This window comes from Styela clava, chromosome 4, assembly GCF_964204865.1.
Source record: "Styela clava chromosome 4, kaStyClav1.hap1.2, whole genome shotgun sequence".
Classification (NCBI taxonomy): domain Eukaryota; kingdom Metazoa; phylum Chordata; class Ascidiacea; order Stolidobranchia; family Styelidae; genus Styela; species Styela clava.
In genome coordinates, this window is record NC_135253.1 from 7747869 (window position 1) to 7772848 (window position 24980).

Below are 24980 nucleotides of genomic sequence, written 5' to 3' on the forward strand. Positions count from 1 at the left end.
TAACTATTACATGGATTCTTTACAAACCTCAGTGCTTCGGCATCCTTTGCAGATTTTATAGTGTGAACTTGTGAAGCAATAACACTCAACACTTCAACATCGATTCTGTTGAATTCATCAAAGCAACACCATGAACCAGATTGTGCCAAACCACTGAAAAACTGTCCCATCATCTGAAAATTGTTTCATGGTTAAATGAGAATAATGTCTAAATTTTTATTTGTTATGTCAACGTACAAATCAATGTGACAATATCATGAAAAATAACAGTTTTTAAAAACAGTAAAGTTCATAACAATGTTAAATATTGAAAAATGATGTGAGACTTTTAACAGTATTTCAATAACTCAAAATATACAACAACTTCAATACTTCTTGTTTAATATTGAATATTTAATTATTAAAGTATCGAACCTTGTAATCCAATCCTTCTGAACAATTGAAGACAACACATTGTTTACCCAGCACCTGTAAATAAATGTAATATCTATTTGAAAACAGGACTAAATTAAAAAATTACAGTCAGTGCTTCCTGACCACAATCTTTCCAAGCAATCTTGAATCAGCAAACTTTAAATTACAAATGGTGTATAGCACAGCTCTGGGAAGTTGTAGTGCAATAAATTGAAAATAATAGAAAAAGTAATTGCAGTATTCGCTTTACAACCAGAGGGAAAGTTGAATAAAACAACGAGCAGTTGCATCGCTGGATATGATTATGTTGGCATCAGAGGTTAAATATCTCAAGTTCAAACGCATGCCCACCTTTTAACCAGGGTTGAGCATAGGGTAAGCGATTAAGTAAATAATGCTAAAGAGAGAAGTAAAATGTCAGTGGAGTTTGTACACAGACTTGTAACATAACGTGATTGTAAAATAACGTGTATGGACAAATGGTGTTATTAAGGTTCATTTCATATAAACTATTGTAATATTGGAGTTGTCAACAAATGATCTTCTGAACTGATTAGCAAAACTGAAAAATTTGAAATATACTGTGAAATTTTGAAATTCATTGTGCAGTAATAACACAGAGTTATATTACTTTTTTGTTTTATAAAACTGTAACTATGACTGATAATGGCTAATCGATTTTTAGATAATTAATGAATACTAAAAATTCAACAGCATTTCGGAAACGGCTATTGAATGGTATTAAACAAGTGTGCATTTGGGCTGTAGAAATATACCCATCGATATTTTAGAAAAAAGGCTGTCCTGTGTTTTCAATCTCAGAGCATACCTGAAATCTCCTTCTCTGATACTAACAAAAATTTATCCAATTATCTTGATTATCAACAAACAGTATAAAACAAAATTACCTTTGCGAGGTCTTTTACTGATTCTGATTTTCCAGTTCCTGCTGGGCCAGCGGGTGATCCCCCAAGATGGAGACTGAGGGCCCCAGTCAATGTTAGAAAACATCGATCAGTTAAAGGCGTAATAACAAGTCTTGGTGCACAACCAAGATATTCATAACCATAATGAAATTTTGCATCTGCTTGTAATAAATGGCATGAACTTGTAGCTTCTTGCCATTCATAACGAAGTTGTCTGAAATTTGAAACAAATAGACTTTTAAGCATTTTGTTGGAACAAAAGAACAATATATTTTTCTTGAAATAAAAAATATTTTATGAGGGTTTGTTTACCTTTGCCCCCAATAAAGCAGTATAATCAGTTATCCTGATTGCATTAACGCCCACAATTATCAGTGATGCAGTAGATTGAAAATCATTTTTGCATAGGAAAACAAATAATATACTAAAATAAATATTACAATCTAATAAATAAACTACCGGTTATCAAGGGTAAATACGAGGTAAAGGTTATATTGGCAATCTGATTGGAACTCTTAATGAATGAAATATGCAAAAAAAGGATTTAAATAATTATCGTTTGTTATCGCAAAAAGTAAAAGTTGAGCAAAATTTCCATATTATACTTTTACCTTTTCCATTCAAAATCATCAACTCTAGAAACTTCATCATGAATCATTTGTTTGATGATATCACGAGAATGAACATAAATAATGATGAGTGCCTCCATCATCTGATACTGATGTGGAGGAATCTGTTGCTCAGAGACTAATCCTAAAGAAAGAAGATAATACATAATAAAAGAGCTATTAAAAAATAAGTGAAATTACATAGATTTGATAGTATTATAGATGCTCATATTCAAATCATGAATCTGTTTTACAATTCATTATGACCTTTGATTTTCTAATAATGAGATCAATTGACCTGGTCATGATATAGGAAATTTTTAACTCGGTAACTTGACAAGTTCAGGTTAAAATAATGAATTTCACAAAGAATAGAATTTTTATTAGTCAAACTCTTGGTAAACATCTTTTCTTATAGCAGCAATTTGCAATTCTGTTGGATCTATGAGTCATTAAATAGTTTGTATCACATGCTAGAACTATTTAATGCAATTACAACTAGAGAATTCCCAATAAACAGCATGTGAATTTTTACAAATTAATCTTTTTTTAAATTCATTTTCATTTTCAATTTAAAATTGAACAATAAAAATTTAAAATATTCAAAATTGTGATCTTGATATTATACAGTGTGATTGAAAAATATGATATGATTTGATTGAATACTGTGTTGATATCTCATTGCCTATTGTAGGCAAAATCAAATAATGATACCTGATAAAACTTCCAAAGAATCAAGGAATCCATAGTAAATATCAGTCATATTCTTCTGACAATCATCTGAGTTTAAAGCAGATACAACACTCTTGTTGAACATTATTTGAGCCTGTTAGAAAACATTGATTGATAAAATTAGAATTCAATTCGTAAGAATTGCAGTCCAGTACATACCTAATCAGTTGTTGTAAATTTGAAGTGCGAGAAAATAGAAACGCTACTCGTTAAACATCTGGTAAGGTGTTGGACATTGATTGCTCAACAGGATAAGCATAAATTATTCAATAATCAATAATAGTGAAGGCATGTTCATATGAGAGCACATTTAAAAGCGAATATGTTAGAAATTCATGTAGCCAAAAGTAAGATAATTTTTTATATCGAAAACACTTGATAAGACATTCAATATGTGTAATAAACTGTCAGATCAAGTAACTCCTTAAAAAATGGCAACCCGATTTATTCCTATTGCTATAAGCTATTTTTCACATTGCACTAAAACATGCGTCAAGATATGCTTGTTCCAAAACGTGGATTTCAACTACCGTATGTGAACTCAAATTATGGACAATTGACAAAATCATTTCTATTTTTTATGTGCGATTGATCTTACCACAGTCAATACAACTTGTCCAGGATGCTGAAGAACCCATTCATTGAGAGCAGATAACTCAGCAGACCAAGTTAATAAGCCACTTTTTAAATGTTTTTTCACAGTATCATACATTGCCGTCTCAACATTTTGAAGCCATTGCTCAACTGGACCTCTTGCACGTACATTCCTGTAATTGAAGGAGTAAACTTCTAGTGACTTTAGCCTTAACAATTCTTATGATTTCAATGAAAATCTGGTAAGAGATAGAATTTTCTGAAATTTCGAAACAACAAATTTCTCACATGACTAAATTTGCATTCAACTACATTATCTTCATCAGCTCATGAGATAAGACCCAGACATACTCATATTATCAGGTTATTAATGGTTCAAGCTAATAAAATAGTGCGTTATATAGTGTTCCAGGTACTATGGCCATGTAGATGTCATAACAACTGCGTAAAATAGCATACGATTACGAAAACAAGAAACAGAAAATGTTTCACATAAGATTTTCTCCGTCAGTCTCAGTATATTCAACGAAGCAGTCTGGCTTCTAACTTTACTTACACTTCCAAGTAAAATTTAATGAATATAAAATGTCATTTCTATAATCTAAATCACTTTTTAGACCACACAGTACATAGAATAGAAGCTACTCATCATTTCTTTTTTTTTAAAACGAGGCATTTTCCACTTTGCTACAAATAAAGCTCTATGTATACTATAATCCACAAAACTTGAAACTGGGATTTCTGACCCAATATTGCTTTCTTACACACAAACCATTAGGCCATCATTTTTTCAAAAGAATCTGCTCGAATTCAAGTTTTGCGCACTTACTTAGATGAAAAGGTGTCTAATATCTTATCAAATCCAAAAGTGACCACTGAAATACCAAGAGCTGCTGAATTATATATTCAGATAAACTAATACAATTCAATAAACACTCACTTCGGCATTGGCATAACTTCTCCTTCTGCAGAAATCATTGAACGAACAACAGGAGGTTGTTGTTGTAACAGACCTTCACCAGATTTTGCACTTTGTCGAATATCAAGTCTTCTTATGTTGGCAAAACATTTTCCGAGATGAGGTTGAATGGCTGATGGAGTTCGACCTTGCGCAAGAACATCAAGAAGTTCATCGTTACTGAGAAAGTAGAAACGAGGAAAGGAAAGACGCTTCATTTCCAAGTAATCCTGTAACAAGAACAAAAAAATTAAACTTACAAGATTATAATCAAAATGTTGTATTCACATTTAACATGAAATAGGGAGCAATTAAATACCCCAAGTACCCCAAATAGCATTGAAAGGGTTAAATTGATATCCAAAAATATATTTATTGGACAAAAATAGAAATATAACATAATTATAGATTAGATAAAACTAGGATCAACATTTGATGTAATAAATGAAAACACAATCCAGTTTCAAAACCTTAGCGGCAAACAATAGAGGAAAAATTGAATATTTCAATACGATATTCTCTGAAAATATTTTTATGATTTTTAAATACTGTATATAATGTTATAATTCGGACTACATTTAGAAGGTTGATTAATATAAATTTAACAGAGTTAATTTAAAAAAAATAGAGTTCATTTCCTGACATAACTTTATTTACATCAGCTACATTAACATTGAATTCAGCATAATCGAATAAAATCTCATAAAAATTAAATTTATTCCATTGAAGTTTTACAACTACATAAAGTTTTAACTCAATAGCTTCTCTTCACCTCAAGACTTTTATGTATTTTTTCCAAATGTGAGTTGCTAGATTGCAATGTTTCAAAAACACCAGGAGCAGTTGCAGCCCGTAATGCATTAGGATGATCTTCAACTCTTCGCATCAATTCCTTCCACGAACGATCAACCTAATATCAGAAATAAAGAAAATTAAAATGAAATATTGAATAAAAACTTACATTCGTTTTTTTTGCAGACCATGATACACTTCCAAGATTAATTTTTTGTTCAATCGATAATGATGATTGTCCTAAAAATTAAATGTCCTTAAAACACCCAGCTGTAACTTTCATTATTTCCTAGTAAATTTACTGGTAGAATGCTTAGGAAAATAGAGAATGTGATAAGTATTTGCATCAACTGAGGAAACGTCATGATTAATTTTCTTCCTCCAATCTCTACTGGTAGAGAATGTTAGAGAACATTGGCTACTACTACCATGCTTATTATTACATAGTATAAGACGGGATTTTCTATTACATTAGAAAGCTGTTAAAATGGGACTAGTCCAAGTTAGTTATATGTTCAGGAATGGTTAGATAAGAGACCAATTTCTAACTGTGGCATCAACATTGTGATGATGAAGAGAAGCCTTCTACAATTTCTGGTACATGACAACGCCCAACAGGAGTTGAATATGAATACTTACATAATGTAATCAGCAGTTTAGTGAAAAAGAGTCTTTCTGAAAGGTTTTTAAGAAGATTTGCTCAAAGCAAGGTCATGTGCACTCACTTTGAAATTAAGGAGACTCATTTTTGGGAAAATTTGGGCAACCTCATTATTGCAAAAAACTTTAAACAGCAGCTGAAGAGAGATTCAAAGTTAATATCTAACTAAATTGTAAAACGAATTGGAATGTTTAGAAATCACTCACCTGATTAAATAGTTGAGATTCACTTTGTAATTGTCTTTGAATATCAGCAGTTGTAAAGATTGCTTCAAGATACAACCAATTACGTTGACATTGCATCCATTCATCAAGAGTATGGGAAAACAATCCAAGACGTCTGTCCCAATCTTCAACTTGAGTCTAAAACCAACCAAGAAAATAAGAAAACAGGCACCACCATAGTCAATGATGATCAAGTTATTTCCATGAGTTTACCTTTATAGGAGTGACATATCTTGAACCTTTAATTGTGCTTATGGTAACTTGACTTTCCTCAAGTAATGTTATGACATCATCAGCAGCAGTTATTATCATGACGGTGTGTGCGCCAGATTGATGTGAGACAAGCCTGAAGAGTAATGATATTTATAACTGAGTAATAGTTGTGAAACTGAAATTTCTCAAAAAAAGTTTAAAGTGTACCAAGTTAAAATTTAAGTGAGCAAAATTTTACAGTTTACTGCTTCTAGTTGGATTCATATGTGGCAGCTATACTATATTTACATATTTCAATTAGCTACTGTGTTTCCTAGAAAATAAGACCTAGCTTGAATTTCAAAATGATTTCAATACATGCCCTCCCTTTAAAATAAGATATAGTCGATAGTGCCAATTTTTTTTTTCTGTTACACGATTTAAATGATTAATATCTATGTTTAGCAGTTAATTTAAATAAAAACGTGTAATTTATGAGTAAATGGATATCGGTTGTCATATTTTGTATATTTGAAAATCCAATAATTTTCTACTTTGTAATTTTGTTTTTTTATAAATGAAAATAAAAGACATCCACCAAAAATAAGCCCTAGTGGTATTTTTTGAAAGAAAATTGAAATTAGACACAGTCTTATTTTCGGGGAAACAAGGTATACTAAAAAGTAGTTGTGATTACTCAATAGTTGTCGTATAGTATGAATTATTAGAAAAACACTTTTCATCAGATATTATTAGATTTTATGCCAACCCTGAACTGGAAGCTGTATGGCATAATTATGAGTACATCAGATGACAAGCTCTTCAAGAATAAAAATGAGAAATCGATACAAAGAAAATATCACATAGATTATAGTTATCTAATTAGTTGTTAGTAGGAAAGATTATCATTAAACTAAAATAAAACTCAAATCTCACTTGAAATCAGTGTGATGCCATAAGTCAATCAATTTTGAAAGCATATTTTCTAATGTTGATTCATTAGATGCTTGGGTTGAGATTTCAGAAATTAAATCACGATGTTGGAAAATCTGGAAGAAGAATGGAATGCAATGTGTCAATCTAAAATGGTAAGTTCAACAAAAACAAAATAAAACCACCACAGACATAGTTACTTTTCTCATAGTTTAGTTTGTTTACTCTATTTTTGGATACGAATCCCTATAAAAACACCAAAAGCACAATAGAAAACTTTTAATCTAAAGCAGTGAATCTCTAACTTTCTGAGCCACACCCTTTTATAGAATTTGTCAAAGTCTTGTGCTCCAGCTCAAAAATAACTACTGGTAGTTAACAATAAGTTACAAATAACAGATAGTAAGACGAAAGTATGTTTTATTCAGAAAACATGTTGAAAATACGTGGATGGAACATAAATAATGAAATAAATGATAAGTTTCAAAAACAACCAATGTTTGTTGTTATTTTTACTAGTTCAGTTTTTTTAACTGACAAGATGCCTAATTCAAGGTTTCGTTTGCACATGCAAAAAAAATTCACATGGTATATTAGCAATACATTTTGTATCATAGACACTACAAAATCAAATTTTCAAAGAATTTGGTTGGAAGTTACAGAATTGATCTCTAAGCACTATGGACCTTTTTAGAAATAAAATATTACTTACTCTGAGTTCCAAGAAGTTTCCCAGAGTAAAATCTGCATTTCTGATAATGGATCTTCCAACTGCATATTGAATCTGATCCCAATGTCTTTGTTTGAGACAAGGATTATGTAATGCAGTGATCACAGGAACACCAAGTTTGAAGTCTAATACAGATTGTTTGACTCTGAATTATAGTAGAATAGATATTTAGTTGAAGATGCAGAAAGAATTCAGGTGTATGCTATCAGAAATTGAATTCAGTAATGCTCTTTCAAATTAAATGTGTTTTACTGAAAATACAATATTGGGAGTTGCTTTTTAAAAGAATGTTGTCCTTTTTAGAACACTTGACCCACTTATTCAACTGTTCCAAATTTGAGTAGGATATATAAATAATATGGACAAATGGTTAATGTAATCACAACAAGGAAGGAATTCATGCTATGTTCTGGGTTAAGAAAGATATAATTCTTTGACTAATGCTAGAATATTCATATGAAGTGAGACTCATACAATTGGGAAAAGTATGGGACAGAGGGACAAAAGTAGGACATGACATTTTTAAGACACCCCATATTTGTATTAAAATCCTGATATGCTCCATATTATTTGGCACATTGATGATTTTGATACAAAAGAAGAATCGTTTTAGAATATTCTAAATCAATAAAAATCGCAATACAAAATTACATAATAAATGGAGGAAATTTATGTTCTGTTTTCGTATTGATATTGAAACATAAAAAAATGGTTCCTCTTTTATGCAAGCTTAACTTTAAGATGAACAAAATTTAACATTTAAAGGATCTTGATATTTTTATCAACATGCTCTTAATAATTTTGAACATAGATTTAGAAATATTGTGTCAATTGAAAAATAAGACGATAAGAAAGAGAAGACGATAAAACTGATCACAAATATAAAATCATAAGCCATTCCGATAATAAATGCAAGTGCAAATATAGAATGATTTACTTGGGAAGTATCTCATTATGTGGAAGACCTTTTTCCAACATGAATACACTTTGAGTGAAACGATTCACATTCTTCTGCAAGGAATCCACATTCAACTTGCGAAATGGTGTCGACTGAAAAACAAAAAAACAAATTATCCAGGCGTAGGCTATTAACTATGAATAAAGTCTGCTAGACATTTAGAAAAATTGATAGGCTCATTGTAAATTTAACTGTCAATTAAAAACCTATAACTGAAAGCAGAAAACGCATGATAGTAGTTGGTTCACAACGGGTAGGTTGGAATTACAAATATTGCATAAAGCTAAAAGTGATGCAGACTAATTGAAGTTAGAGTTTAATAGTGCTCCTATATTTTAAACCAAATACAGTGAAGGACCAGTTAGTTCAACCATGAGCAAATGAGCAAAACAAAGTAGCAAGTAAAAAAACTTATTTCCTCCAAGTTGCAATTTCATAATTTCGATAAATGTAGGGCTACTTTTCTTATTGGATTTAGTTGATGTAATATTTTCAATGCTAATATATCACATCTTCATGGTGTTGAGGCATGATTTTTAGGACCATAGGCTAATCGCAAAATATTTATCCTATACCCCTCTTAACCAGCTTATCTCTCCCTCCTGACCATTAGGTAATCCCATGTGAAACATTGCGCCAAACACAATTCCATGCCTAAAAAATCAAACATACTTTCCACTCATCTAGAAGTCTAGCCCACTCATCTTGAGATTCCCAGAGTAATTTTCTCAGAGTTAAATCTCTTTCAACTTCAGATAATTCAGCTTGTACTTGCTGAGCACTCACACTACTCATTGATGTATCAGCCAATAATGCTTCGCTAAAGCAGAAAAATAAATGGTTAAAAAAGATGGACATTTATTTAAGGAAAATGACAAAATAATAATTAAAGTGGGAAAATGTTTAATCTGCATACATTTTATGCAGGTATTTTATTTACTGGTATGTATTCTTTGAGATGCATTCTCAGCTTCATTCAAAACAAGCATTGGTATAAATTGTGGGAAACTCAAAGATTTAAAATAGCTGAAATTTTTCCAGTTGGGCATAGGATACCCAATTGGCTTTAATGTAGCATAGAATGTTAGATACCGACAGCAAGTCTACTTGAGATCCAATCATCGCTAGCACATGCTGCAGATTTGTGACACAATATATTCCTTACGGTAATTTCCATTCATGGCATGACCACTCCAAAATATCAATACTAAAAGTATACATACACAGAGTACATATTTTTTCCTTTATGCGAATATGATGAACCAAATCTATCCTGATAATTTGCATAACTCTTTGCTTTCAAAGTCAAATTTGCAACTTCTTCCATCAATAATTTTAAAGTTTCCAAGGCAACAACAGACAGAAGGTCAGCATTCAGAAGCTGTGGTGAAGCAACCTGAAATAGTAATCTCATTGTAAGCATATTGATCTAACAGTCCAAGGTGTAGGCTCCCCATGGTGTACCAAACCACAGAATTATTGATGAACACAAAAGTAGTTCTGTGTGAGGCAAATGTGTTAGTTAGTCTGCAAAAGAAAATAGGATAGGATTTACATATTTATCCCGAGAGAGAGAAAAGTCGATAAGACGGCTTAATCATACGGCGAACCACAGTCTCTCGTCCGGTTACCAGTCCAGGTCGGGTATGGGATTAGTTAGCCAGTTATTTGTTTTCGAAAGCATAGACTTGATGGTGGAGGAAGCTGTAACCGACCAGCTGTTACGTGAACCACCCTACAGCGGCAAGGTGTCCAGTAATCCTCTCGCACATGATCATCCCCGCATGGGATTCGAACCTGTGATCCCACGAAGGGTAATCAGGCAATGGCGTTGAACATGAACAGGTTTTTGACAAGTTTTTAAAATCGACTGACAGGATCAACATAAAGTCCATGCATCTGAAACAAATAACTTGCCAAGCATTCTCATACCTGACATGAACCGGGAACCAGAGGAATTGCCATGGTATGCCATATTTTATTTGAGATGTTTCATTGGTTTTCTTCTCACCCAGGATATATATGAAAAATCCTTCCTACATTAGCGCTGTTTTGTTTATTGGCCTATGCTGTTGTTGAAGATTGGACACCTCAGCTTCAAAATCCATGCACACCACCCCCACGGTGCAACCAAATAGGATATGCCTTGCAGAACATACAAGATACTAATCTGTGTATTATTGATTACTTATGGGGAGGAAGCCTTGTATAAATCACGAGTGTTAAAACACTATAAAGATCATGCTTTCTGTTGAAATTGACACATTGGTTCCTATTCAATTTTCATGCAATGTTATCTTTATGCAATAAAGAATTTGATTACCTTATTCTTAATTTCAAACAACTGATATCTGAGATCATGTATGTGCTGATCAAGATCAGTACTGAATCTCAGAATATTTTCATCTTTTCTTGCTTGACAGAACAAAACAGTAGACTTAAGATGTTGAAAAGTTGGTACCAATGTTTGATAAAGTGCTGTGTCTTCAGGATCAAGTTCTACAGAATATTGTCGCATGATAGCAAACAATCTAAATGAAGAAGAGTAATAAAATATTGTAAATTTATATGAATTTATCTGGAAAAGACAGAGTTATGTCCGATATTGTGTGAAACTAAATTTCTATTCTCTATTTTTTGGACACAAAATGGACCAGTGAATCATATTTCAAAAATGTCAGCTAGTTGTTCTGGTAAGGGCGATAATTATGGTGAAAAATTACTTTTCTCCAAACTAATGAATCAATCAATTTTGTCAATCAGATTTACGTTACTTAATGACGGAAAACATTGTTAGCGAGCTATAGCTTTTAATTTTCTCAACTTTTCTGTGACTTGACTCTGGGATTTTACCCCAAATTTGACTTTTTAAATTTATATGCCATTGGGTGCAATTTTAAACATTTGGTTAAATCAAAAAAAAAATTAATCGAAACTAATCTTTCACAATAATGCTCTATGATGGTCACTTTTAGTCACTCGTAATGAGTAAAATATTTGTATAGTGTAATAAATAGGATTGATACATTATTTCCGAATCCCAAACTTCAATCCAGTACATGGTTTTGGTTTTGTGGAAGAAAACTTTCGGGGATTCATAAACTTTGCATATACAGAATTAAACCAAAGAACTCTGCTAGTTTATAGTTATACTAAACAATTGGTACTCATCAAGTATGTGAACCAAGATGGCGGAAACCAGAACGTAGTATGTGTATCAGGTTAGGGTTAGGCCATAATTTTCTTTATTTCAGTTCTATTATGAGTTCGGGGACTAGCCGAATGACTCCCATAGTATTTGCACCTGAAATTATGGCCTAACCCTAACCTGGTACACATGCTACATTATGGTGTCCGCCATCTTGGTGCACATATTACAAGAGTACCAAAAAAATTACTACCGATTAACAACAGCAAACTCTTTTTCCAGAGTAGTCATTTCAGTTTCAAGACGAGCGAGAAACGTCAGGTGTTCAACAAATTGTTCAACAGATGCAGGTTCAGAATCTAACTTCCGACATGCAGCTCTGATGACTCGAAGCAATTCTTCATTTCTATGAACCGCAATACCAGGAAGGCGTTCATGTACGGTGTCAACAACACCCTGTTAAATTAACACGAAGAAAGATGTAATTCAATTCAGCGATGAATACGTGAAGTCAATAATATTTTTATGGAGAAAATTGTGTGAAAGAAGAAAAAATATATAGAGTATTCAAGTAAAACTGAAATAGCTAGCAATCAGTCAATTGGAAGAAAATAAATCATATTCGAGATTTTAAGTTTTGAACTATGGTTTAGCATGGTTTTATGGAATAGGTATTTATAAAACATTTGAGAATCATAATCTCGAATAATGAACAAATAATTTACTTTCTTGAAATGCCTATGAACTTCAGTGCAATACCAAACCTAACCATACCAAAGTTATTTTTCTGAAAAAAATTTTTGTATGCAAAGCAATCAATAACAATAGCAAGCAAGCAATATGGTCGTTACAACTTTCAACAACAACTGTTTTCAGTGGGAAAATATTTGTCATTCAATTCATGAAAACAAACTGATTAACTTTGCGCTTGTCTTGTTATAGAAGAAGTTCATTTATAATTTTGAACATTTCATAATTCATAGTTAGCAAAAATGAACTGATGAAGGACTTTAGGCAGTTAAACACACTAGAGAAAATATTCAAGCGCTAGCCATATGTAAAAGAATACTGAGAAATCAAACCATACCTGTGGAAATGGCAAACATGCATGAAAAAATGGTTTAATATCGACATGCAACATTCCAATACGCCTTCGTGGTTCCATCAATTTCATATCATAAAGCATATCAGTATGACGAGATAGAATCGCAGAGAACTCATCTGGACCCCATTCATATTCTTCTAATGATGCATTAACATCTACAGCACGAGAATGTTCAACCATTTCACAATACCTTTGACAATTAAATTGTGAGCGATTATTAATAAATTTCTACATTGGTAAAATATTATAAATGTGGAATCTGTTTTTCATGGGGCAAAACTAATTAAGCCTTCCCAATTTTATCACCTAATGAGGAAATTAGAAAATGAAAAATGGGGGCCCGTAAAGAAAAGAAACAGCCATAATCCCATTTTCAATAAAGGATAATAGAACAAAAATGAATAAAATCAGTCTATAGAGTTCTCCAGTCTTAGTGGTATTCAGAAACCAAGTGGTTACTTTCTGAATAGAACAAGATAAAAAGAGATAACCACAGTTGCTTATCCGGTCATTGGCTCAAATCAGATATAAGAATACCTAATTAGTTTAGTATTGCAGATTTGGATTTAGTTGAAAAAATTTTAAAAACAGTTTGAACACAATAGCAAATAACGTTGCCAAAGATTTGAGCCTCACACATAAACTTGGCTCACATAATCATGGAGTATTCAAACCAGTGAAAGCTATACACAATAATCAGTGCAAGATGTACCTGAAGCATAGTACAATTAGCAAGCCATAAAACTTGGAATTCAAAATTTCAAAATTAATAAAGTACGGTAGGTTATAGCCCATTGAACATTAAAACTAAAAAAAAAAAAGATTCAAGATCAAAATTTTAAATGTAAAAAACTTACTTTCCATATTTTTTTGAATATTCATCAACTAAATCCACAGTGTTGTCAAGGTGGTTCATCATAATTTCAACATTGTTGACATATTCTTCATCTCCACCAAGTAATAAATCAAGATCGGGCCATGGTCGCCTAGTTTCTTCTTCCATCGCATCCTCTTCATCGTCAATATTAAGTCGAAGATCAAAAGCAGGTGCTCTTGTGAATTCATATAACGATGGTTCACGAGACATTGCTTGAAACTAAAAAGGAAAATTAGATTTACTCATAAAACTTCCATATAAAGGTTAGTTCAGATGATGGGTTACAAATAGCATACCCGATTCAAAGTCCACTAACATAGCATAAACTGGCAAAAGCCTTCAGCAGTACCAGTATTTTGATTGTACAGGTACAAATTGGGATTGAAAATGCTTCTATATGCTTCATGGTTATGGTCATAGCAATGGATCGAACTATATTAGCAATACAGGTTAAAGATCGATGATTCAAAACCCAAGTCTCACCATCACCTCACCCAGGGTGGAATAGAAAGATTGCAATACGTACAAAAATAGTAGTTTATTGCATAGCAGTAGCTACTTATACAGTGCCTTGTTCGAAGAGAAACTTAAACTCCTTATAAAATGTGTTACTGTGATTGGAGAATGAAATCTAATAGATATTTAGCCATTCCGCAGCAATGATCTGCACAACAAATATTTAGGAAAAAATCACACACAATTCTTTAATCAATCTTATCTTATTGCTAACATCAATCACTGCAATAAAAATAATATTATCAAAAATTGAAACAAATAAGAACAAAAATGTTTATGATAATGATATCTCACCCCTGCTACTACGCTTTCAAAAGTATCGAGTAAATCTTGAATTGATCTTTCGAATTCATCTTTTGTCGGTGACAAAACAACACGAGGTTTCCCATCAAGTTGTTTCGACATTCTACGAGATGAACTGTTTTAAAAAAAAATGGAACATTAAAATAAATATACTGAAATTAGTTACTGTTTTTATCAATGCTTAAATGAAATATTACCAGATAAAGAATTGATTGCTTGACCACTTGCTATTGGAAAATTATTCATTTAAATTCCCATGTCCAAGATCGATAGAATTAGACAAGGGTCTGTAGTTTTCCATTCTATTAAGGCATCTTATAAGCTTTCTTCTCCCCATAGATTTCCAAACCATCCTATCTTTTGTTTTCTTGTTTTTGAAGTCAGACACAACTTGACAATTTTACAAGTTGTGTTTCAGATGGCTATATCTCAGACCTAAGAGAAACGGGCCCTCACAAAACACAATAGCTCACTAAATATCATTGAATTCTTGTTTGTAGTCTTGTATGAGACACCTCACAAAAATTATAATGACATGAATAAGCAAAGATCTTCATAGTGTTTTGAGGGAATGAAAGTATTATCCAATAATAATCATAGCTATTCAAATCAATTCAACAAAATAATTCATAGTGGCAAATGGCAATGTAAAAATGTATTAGTAGGGTCTAAGGTGGAAGACAAATATAATTCACACCTTGCCAATTAGAGTATTTTTGAAATAAATAGCACTCATTTCTCAATTTCCAGCAAATCTACCTGCTTGCTTGACTCTGTGAGTCATATTCAGAAACATCATCTCTTGTACCAGATCTTACATCAGCATCATCAAAATCATCATCTGAGTTAGCTTCAAGGTTTGGAAAAGAAACTCTTTTACCACGTCGATCACGGATTGCTTCAGCTTCATCTTTCTTAGCCAACTCCTGATTGGCAATAAATGATGCTCGTCTCCTGATAAATAAATAAATATGAGATGTAAAAACCAATGACAGAGAAATATGCTATGAGTAGCTTGCATGACTCTTCATATTGGTATGTTTGTATAAATCAGTGATTCTCAAACTAGGGTTTGAGAGCTGCATAGCCGCAAAATTTTTCATCGAAAACTAATCATTAACTCGAAATTAAAATGCTGAAGTCTATTAATTAGTCGAATGGATTCCCCCGTGTTTATTTGCGTAGCGTTGACTAACCTATAAGATGCAATAGTAACGCAACAGTGAGCGTTTTCGCGGCCAATCGGACACTTTTCACTTGGAAAGATTTCAGACATGGCTGTAATTATTGGCTTGCTTTCGTGGATTTTCAGTTTTTGTCGTATTTCCAGATCTTATGTATAAATCAAATAACTCGATGATTAATATAATTTCTATAGCATTTTAATTTTGTTCCAGTAATCGAAAATAGTTCCGAAAAATCTGGCGATCATCTCAAGCAGCTACTGCACCTTGCATCTTCAACGATTACGACCCGCTTTGACAAACTTATTAGAAATCAAAGCCGAATTAAATGGCTGTTAGTCTAGGGTGGGCAAAATTGAATCTTTTTTCGAATCGAATAATTTGAATATTTTTTTATACATAACAGGGATCCAGATCGTCGGAGGTCGCTACTCCATTTGGAAATTAATAGAAACATTAAAAAGTCGGCAATAAAGCGTTTTTAATGGTTAATTTTATCATAATTGCTGATTGTCTTTGTCGATATCCTAAAGTTGGTATTCTATATTTCCGCCCTTTCTCGTTTTTGCAAGAATAAGCGGTCGCCGAATATCGAAATTTCATATTTCTAGTATACCCTTGCGTTCAAATCAGCGACAGCTGTTGAATACATTTAAGGACTGATTTCAAAACCAAATTTATTCTATGCTGAGTTTTATCCTCTGCCTTGGATTCGATCTTCCTTATCACCGCTTGTAAATTAACCGTGCATGTTTAAAGTGAACGGTAACCGAGATGCAGATATTTATTATAATGATATTTGAGTTTCTCATGCTTTTCTATGGTGTCCGTGTTATTTTAGTATTAGATAGATAAACCTAGCAAATTTATGATTGCGTGAGTCCTGAATGTTGATATAAAATAGCGATTAAATAAATTGACAATAAAGGCATTTCTAGGCCTTTGTGCCTAATAGAGGGTCAGACGCTAATTATACCTAATTCCCTCAAGTTTCAACATTTTTTTTTCAACAAAACAACACCCCGATGGTTATTATAGCTAAAATACGTACTGAGTAATGCTCAATTTTCCTTACGGAATTTGCAAATTCAGCACTTCACTTAATGATTTTGATTATGTCATGCCCTGAGGCTTAATTATTACTGCCCAAATGCTTCAAAATTTAACAATTGTAATCATTTTCGATGATAATAGACTCAACAAGTCAGTGTGCATTGTTACAACGAAATTCACGATTGATTTTGCGTTCTACTCTTGGCTCAACGGCCATGCAGGGTCGAGTACAATGTTACATATTCGAAACATTACTTGGCCAAGGATGGAAGGGATCACTAAAGAGCTAATACAAAGTGCTTTAAAGGGAGTAGGACATGACATTTCTTATCTGGTTACAACTTAATGAGTGTTTTCCATACAAGTAACTCATACCAGCTTTTGGAAAAACTTTTGGCCATTTTGAAATCCATGCTATTTACATAACTAGAGTGTTTTAACGACCTAAAATCGCCTTTTTCACAATGAAACGCCAAAAAGTCATTTTAACATTTAATTTTAATCAACTTTATGTTCGGTAATGCAAGAAATGGCTAATGACATGTCACCAAGCTTGCCGAGTTTAAATCTGGGAAATTTATTTTAAATACCTGATCTGGTTTGACGTTTCTAAATTTACGGAACGGTCGGTACTTTTTTTTTTTGCAAAATGATGAATTGATACGTCAAGTGCAAAAATAAGCATATAACACCATAACGCAAAGACGAATTTTCAAAATTTTTCTTTTTTTTCTGATAGCGAGCGCCGTTGGGAAATCTCGCACAATTGTACGATTGAGTTGGAGACGCTCGAGTTCGGTGTCCAAGCAGAGCGGCGCAGGTCACGTGGTACCGGATCTTCGAATCGTAAAATGCCATTCGAATATTTTATTATTCGAAAATTTTGCCCAGCCCTAGTTGTTACGTGTGTTGTAGTTACGATGGCTTGGTATTTTAAATACGCGCTTAAGGTTTGTTGCTATTTTACCTTGCGTTGTTTGTGTGTGGCTCTTCATAACTTTGAGGTTTGAAATGTGGCTCTGGGACTAAGAAAGTTTGAGAACCACTGGTATAAATTATAATTTGCGCATTGTGCTCAACGAAATCAAGGATCATACTTGCTTGCCATCACACCTCTAACTATCCTGCACGGTCATGATACAATTATGTGAAAAAAGATTGCTTGACTCCTCGCCCTCACAGGACAGTCCTGTGCTGGACAGTGCTGATTACAGTTCCAATGCTCAACATGGATTAGTAACAGGACAAGACGCCACGGCTTACTGCGTTATTCAGCCAAATCATTAAGCATGTGGGATAAATATGAAAATGTTATCCTATTCTGTGTGTTTATCAATGATAGGCTGAACGTGGATCATGCCTGACGATTTGTTCCATTAGCAATCCATAAACTGTGGAAACTGAAATAAGAGTTTTTAGGTAATGCGATAACACATTTGCAATACAAACTAATTTGCTCATTTTAAGTATAATGTTAGGAATTTCAAACAGATAAAAATACACTAGAAATGAAATCTTACGTAATGGCCCTTCTTTTGCTAGATCTCGAACTTGCACTACTAGGTCGGCTAAATGATGTTGAACCGCCAATACTTAATTCCAGTTTAATCTGAATGCAAAATTCTCATTTGAAAAACAAGAAAATCCAGGGTATTTAGGGTACAAGATGGTGGACATCATTCTCATGATGAAAATTTTGTATTTAAAAATACATATGAAATAGAAAAACTATGGAAACTTTTGAATAACAACACACAAAATGTGGATAAGTAAATGAAAAATATAAGATGAAACCATTCGACACACAAAATTTTCAAATAATATTATAACTTGATCATTGTATACCTCATTGTTAATTTACACAACGAAAAACTGAGAATATAATGAAAACGAAATATACTTACCAAAAACACTGAATGCGGTAAAGTATCAAGTTCTTTTTCTCTTTCTATCTGCTCTATTGTTTTTGTATCTGTTTCCTCAGATTCCGATGTCACCTGAAATTCAAAATTGTCACGATTGGAATCATCCTAAAAATATTTGGTTACAATAAGAAATTGTTGTAAATAATCATCCAAGTGTAGATTTGAGTTTGCTTCAGAATGACTTTTGAGTTGTGGCCCCAACGAAAGACAGACAATATAAAATATGTATGCATATGCAACATACTGCTTGTTAGAGATAATTTGGAAGATAGCAGCAATGATATCTAAAATTGTGCTTAGAAATAAAACCCCAAAATTAATTTGATTTTATCAAATCAATGCGTGTAATTAATCTTTATCCGCGTCATATGTCCTCTGTGAAACAAAAATTATGCTCTGCAGAAGCACCCACTGATATGCTGATATGTAAAAAACTACTTTATTTTTAAAGGACCATAATTTTTCCAATTCAGCATTACCTACCAAAATTATTACACCCAGGGTGAGGTGGTGGGAATGGGATTTCAACCATAGAATTTACCCTACGATGTCGTCACAGTTACAGTTAAGCTTGATCTTTTCAATTATGTAGCCGGCTGGCCACAGTTGAGTATCAAATTTTTACTTACGATACTTTCAGTTTGTCGAGGACTATATTTATTCATTGATGAATCTTCACTCTGCTCTTCATCATGTGTTTCATGAACTATTTTAGCTGTCGGTTCCTCAACTTTACGAGCTTCAACTCCAGTGACAATCCGACGCAAGTGAAGCATTGATTGATGACCTTTTATTTGACCATAGTTTGTTACTTTACTATATCTGAGAAAAATGATAAATTATATTTTTAGCATTTCATTAAAATGATATTTATCCAAAGATAATTACAATTCCATGAGTTAATTACCATTTTGAAAAATATTAGATTAAAAACCGTTAATAATTCTAAAAGAAAGGCTTCAAAAAGATTGGATGAAAAGGAACAGGAATGGTATCCTATAGGTTCCAGTTTTATTACCAAAAATAAAATATATTTTTCAGTCATTCAATACAAGTACCGTAATATTAATGTATTTAAAAACCAATTTCATCTAGCCAACACCTTGGTGAGAATGTTACCCTGAGGAAGTTATTCTATGAATCACAGTGGATTTTGTTGAAAATTTCACAGAGCCTCCCCAAAATAATAAATTCTGATTATGTTACTAATAAATATAACAGAAAATAACACTGTGCAGTGTTTCCCAAGCTTTGAAGTGGCCTTCTATAAACCATCATACTCTTCTCGTAATGCAAAAATAATCCTCTTACAATGAACAAAACATGGGTGCATCCTACTTATAACGTCAGATCTGAATATGTTGATGTCACAGATTAAAGATTTAAAGTTCAAAACCCAATCTCTTCAACCCCCCCCCCCCCCAAGGTGTTTTTAGATTGGGCAAAATCGAAATGGAAAGTTGCTGGAAATGCCCAAAATGGTATTTTCCCACACATATAAGTAAAAGGCTTCATAAAAACAAAACATGACGGTGTTTCATATCATGCTCAAAAACTAATATAAGATAGTTCCCTCAGTAGAAAATATTCAAGAAAATGATTTATAAAAATTCCTATTTCATTGTTTCATATTTTACTTGTTGGGAGATTTAATGAGATCAAGTAAGATGGGAAATATTTCCATAGAGTTCGATAGAGCATTTAATGGTTAACAATGCCATACTTAATGGAGACTTTTCACTTCAGAGGTCGCATTGTTTGAATTCAGCAATAGACAAAATCAAACTAATTTACTTACAGTGCTGCGACTTCTTGCAGCATATTTATATCAGAAGAAATATCTTCTTTCCCATCATCTTGTTTGTAGTTGACCGATGAAGAAACGAAAGCAAGAAAACTCCTCACAGCTGTTTGTATAAGTCGATGTAATGTTTCCAACAAAATATTATCAACATGACGAATAAATTGCTTTAAACGAGATAGAATTTGCCTCCAGGATGCAAGTTGTGCGAATGTTGGTCCAGTATCTGAATACCAAACATATTTTTAATACAAAAGAAATTCAATTTATCAAATAAATAATGAAAACACATAACAAAAATATTATAGACATAGTATATGGTTTAAAATATTCATATAGTTGAAAAAAGAAAAAGAAATCACCTTTTAATGAGGAATGAAAATAGTAAATGAATCAATTCAATAATTCCCTTAAGGGGCGTTTACACTGGATGCGACTCGGGCATGCGCCCGAGATCGCTTCCCATTGTTTCAAATGATGCCGTTTACACTGAAAAAGTCTAGCTTGACGGCGGCGAGCGATTTTCGACGCACGTCGCTTTTGGTCGAGCAACACATTATTTCACATTCATTTACTATTTTTGTAAACTATGGCTGACAAAGTTTTAGTATCATTGATTAAATTCCACGCCCGAGGATATTATTTATTTTTAATGCATATTTAAACTTAAAGTTTCCAGTTTTGCTTTCCTGTGGCGGTTGAATCTAGAGTGGATTTTGTCATGTTGAACAAAATTGCAATAGTCAGTCAGCAATATACACCACATTGAATGGAATTTCTATTTGGCATACCCAGGGTGATGAATTGTAATGAATTATCCACAATTTTCAAAAATGAACAGCTGCTTATGTCCAAGTACAAATGTATTGAATAATAAACTATAGTTGAAGATAGTTCAGTGCGATGTAGTGAATACTTTAATTTTCTTTAATAATCAGAATATGGCAATAGGCAACCTTTATGCAGCTAAATCATATTTATTTCAAAGCTTACTTTGCACATCTCAATAAAAATGAATATAAAATATTCAAAATATAAAAAGATATTGAAAAGCCACTTGTATAAAAGACCAGTGGTCCTCAACCGCCGGTCTGCGTCAATCTTCGTGCCAAATATATTCCGAAATTATATCTTTAAGTATCCAAAATAATACACACTGCGGCTAATTTCAAATTTTCATCCTACCTTCTTCCACTGTAAGTCTAGTTGTGTATTTTCTTCTTTCAACTTTTCCTAGTCTTACATCCTTTGTAATGCCGTCTCTTTCAGCAACAATCTAAACAGAAGAAAATATGAAGAAACAGATTCTGTCAATTTAGATTCTAAGGTATAATATGAAGTATCATTTTATTCAAAGAATTCTTTAAACTTGAATTTGCACTGCCATGTTCGAAGTGTATATAAGAGTCGTTTGAACATTGGTGGGTCAGAAAAATATAACCTCATGACTCCTCAAAAGACAATACCAAATCTATCAATTCCCCAAAAAATTATCATTTAAAAGTATGAAAAGCAACAAATGTCTTGGATAAAAATATGCAAATGAAAAAAGTAAGCTAGAATGAATTAAAGATTGTCACATCTCCACAATTTCAAAACTATTTTATCATGTGATTGAAAGTACTCACAGAACAAGCACGGTAACACATGTCGGCAATCGATTTTCTCAATTCTTCCAATTGAGTTGATGCTTCTGAACATTTTTCATTTTGTAAATCGCAAAACTCATCCAGTGAATATGTGTGTCTGAAGTTTTACAGAAATGATATTGAATTTTCTTATACATATTGAATTTTCATGTACAAAATAGAGCAACTTTAAACTTTTTTCACAGCCAAATGTTCTAATCTTTTGTGATAATTTATTTGTTTCACAATGATTCTTAATTTTGCCAAATTTGCAATTTGCGCAAAAGTTTTTATATAAGATTGATGAAAACTGAATTTTCAATAAAAAAGCTCAAATAATTTTATACAATTTTCTCTGAAATTTTGTTTTTGAAGCAATTTGTATAAATATAATTGTAGACAAGGTATTTGCGTACATTGACATTGTTTCATAAAAAAACTTTTCTGGTTCACTAAAGGTTACACAGATTTTAAGTGGTTGACATGAGATATAAACTGAGGCTCTTTAGCCTTGGACAAAACCATAGCAAAGTATAATGCACTGACTACTGTCACCCATCAGTACCTGTTATTATATTGAATAAGGAGAATCGCATTCTCTCCAATACCAAAACCATCTCTGCTACCACAAGCATCTTCACATATACTTCTAACAGAGACCAAACATTTTTGTAATGTTTCTTCAGCAAGAAATAGTTGACACTGTAGCATAGATCTGTAAAAAGAATATTAATAATGTATATAAAATATAAAAAACTTATACTTGTACTTTTAACTAAAAATCTGATGAGTGAAACATGAAATGCGAGGAGCTTACAGTAAATGGTATTTCGTACAATTATTTTTTGTTAAAAATGTAGATGGGAGAGCTTCAATATCCAATTCTAATATCATCTGGACTGTTATCCCCATAATGCAAATATAATGTAATAAATGTTGGAAATGTTTTAAAAACTACTGTAACCAGTTGGTACTAAGCTACAGAAAATGTAAGAGAAGCATGGAATTTTTTGTTTTTATGATATTTCCAAAGTTTTACTCAAAACAAGGCCTTGTACATGCAGTCACTGAAACATAGAGTGTTACTGTTATGAATTGGAAGAACAAGAATCAAGTTTCCTGTTTGGCATATGGACCATTTACCCTGGATTTGAATATGAGCTTGGTATCTGAACTCAAGATCTTTAGCAAGCAGAGTCAACAAAACTAGATTTAGCATTCTAATCATATTAACACAACAAGATGGCAAGCATGCTAATAATTTTTAGTCATGAAACGAGGCTGTGAACAGCCCTTACACAAAAACAAGATTCAAATATAAATTTGCAGAATATTATTACCCTGAACCAGATGTTTTCTGATTTCTGATGATATTTCTCCATAGAACAAATTGTTTCCACAAACGAAACTTCACAAAAACGGGCAGATCACAAATCATGTTAAATAGACGTTGCTCATAAATCCACCAGATTACAGGAGTAATCTCTGTTTCCAAAACACCTTCAACTGAACTTTTTTTGTTCTGAAAAAGATGAATACTGATAAGTGATGGGAATTCCTTATCTTGGATTAGAATTATATATTACTGTTATGAAAAGTTTGGAAGAAGGATGAAACCTCCTATAGTGTATTATAGCCTGTTAAACAGTAATGTTAATTTTAAGTAGAGAAGAATCAGCGTGGATGGCTTGGTGGTTGTAATATGAATATGTTATCCATCGAACATCTACCCTGCATGGGTTCGCAGTTTTGAACCTAGTGGGGGATTGTTCTGCACAAAAGCACTCTCTGACTAGTGACTGGATGATGGTGGCCAAATGTCATTCTATATGATCAAGACTTTTCATCGACTTCCCTCTCCTCTAGAATGAATATGAAAACTTCATCATTCGCCATGAATCAAGATAATCATAAATTATTCTCATACTAAAATGGACAATTTCATGAATTTTTAACTACTATTAGACAAAAAGGTGAAAGAATTGAAAATTTCCACTGTATTTTTTGATAATCAGTTCTACTATAGGTATAAAATTGTTTTCAGAATCATATAATATCCAAGCCATTCAACTTTTGAGAAGTACTTAATGCCAACTGCGTGACACATAATCTTTAATACTATTGCTGATAGAATGCTCTTTTTGATAATTCAATTTGTATACAATAATACAATACAGAGTACAAAATGCAAACCTTCGTAACAGAAGTAGCCGTTATCAAATAATAGCAATCCCGTTTTCGCGCAGTTTCTGCAGAAACAACTTGTAAATCGAATGGATTGGTTCTTCTTCCTGCACCAGCAAGAAATTTTGATCTTTCTATTGCATAAACATATTCACCGGCATCTTGTAGAAGAAATAGTGGTTCCTGAAAATTAAGGAAATTAGAAGAGTAAAGTATCAGGAATCGTCAAAAATATGAAAAAAGTTATTCCACTGTGGCAACCATCAAACAAAAATAAAATGGACAAAAATAGATCCAAATCAAGATTGGAGAAAATCATGCTCAATTAGATAGAGCTCATCAAACCTTCAATGGATTTTTGTGATTTGTCAACTTCATTGCTCTCCTAACACCTGGTCCATGTCTAGGAAGCATTGTCTTCCAATTAAGGGCTGATCGTAGTCGGATTATATGATTTATGACATCATCGTCTGCTGGTTCTGTATCAAAAGAATGGTAATTAATGCAATGATGGATTTACCGAAATGAAATAAA

General features: G+C 32.6%; 1 protein-coding gene across 1 annotated transcript in view; it reads right to left on the minus strand.

Moving 5' to 3' along the window:
- Window positions 1-24980, minus strand: part of LOC120325869 (dynein axonemal heavy chain 6-like) — a 75188-nt gene that overhangs the window by 47350 nt on the left and 2858 nt on the right. The window contains exons 7-37 of the mRNA XM_078111765.1: window positions 24792-24925; window positions 24456-24629; window positions 23603-23784; window positions 22828-22977; window positions 22263-22380; window positions 21820-21910; window positions 20632-20860; window positions 19463-19655; window positions 18813-18905; window positions 18429-18517; window positions 15431-15625; window positions 14663-14786; window positions 13833-14071; window positions 12958-13165; window positions 12124-12326; window positions 11046-11253; window positions 9946-10118; window positions 9395-9542; window positions 8702-8814; window positions 7747-7909; window positions 7038-7150; window positions 6123-6255; window positions 5892-6047; window positions 5005-5142; window positions 4215-4462; window positions 3279-3447; window positions 2663-2774; window positions 1952-2093; window positions 1323-1554; window positions 415-468; window positions 28-173 (exon numbers count right to left, since the gene is read on the minus strand). Of these exons, the coding sequence (XP_077967891.1) occupies window positions 28-173; window positions 415-468; window positions 1323-1554; window positions 1952-2093; window positions 2663-2774; window positions 3279-3447; window positions 4215-4462; window positions 5005-5142; window positions 5892-6047; window positions 6123-6255; window positions 7038-7150; window positions 7747-7909; window positions 8702-8814; window positions 9395-9542; window positions 9946-10118; window positions 11046-11253; window positions 12124-12326; window positions 12958-13165; window positions 13833-14071; window positions 14663-14786; window positions 15431-15625; window positions 18429-18517; window positions 18813-18905; window positions 19463-19655; window positions 20632-20860; window positions 21820-21910; window positions 22263-22380; window positions 22828-22977; window positions 23603-23784; window positions 24456-24629; window positions 24792-24925 (4870 nt within the window). The remainder of the gene's footprint in view (window positions 1-27; window positions 174-414; window positions 469-1322; window positions 1555-1951; window positions 2094-2662; window positions 2775-3278; window positions 3448-4214; window positions 4463-5004; window positions 5143-5891; window positions 6048-6122; window positions 6256-7037; window positions 7151-7746; window positions 7910-8701; window positions 8815-9394; window positions 9543-9945; window positions 10119-11045; window positions 11254-12123; window positions 12327-12957; window positions 13166-13832; window positions 14072-14662; window positions 14787-15430; window positions 15626-18428; window positions 18518-18812; window positions 18906-19462; window positions 19656-20631; window positions 20861-21819; window positions 21911-22262; window positions 22381-22827; window positions 22978-23602; window positions 23785-24455; window positions 24630-24791; window positions 24926-24980) is intronic.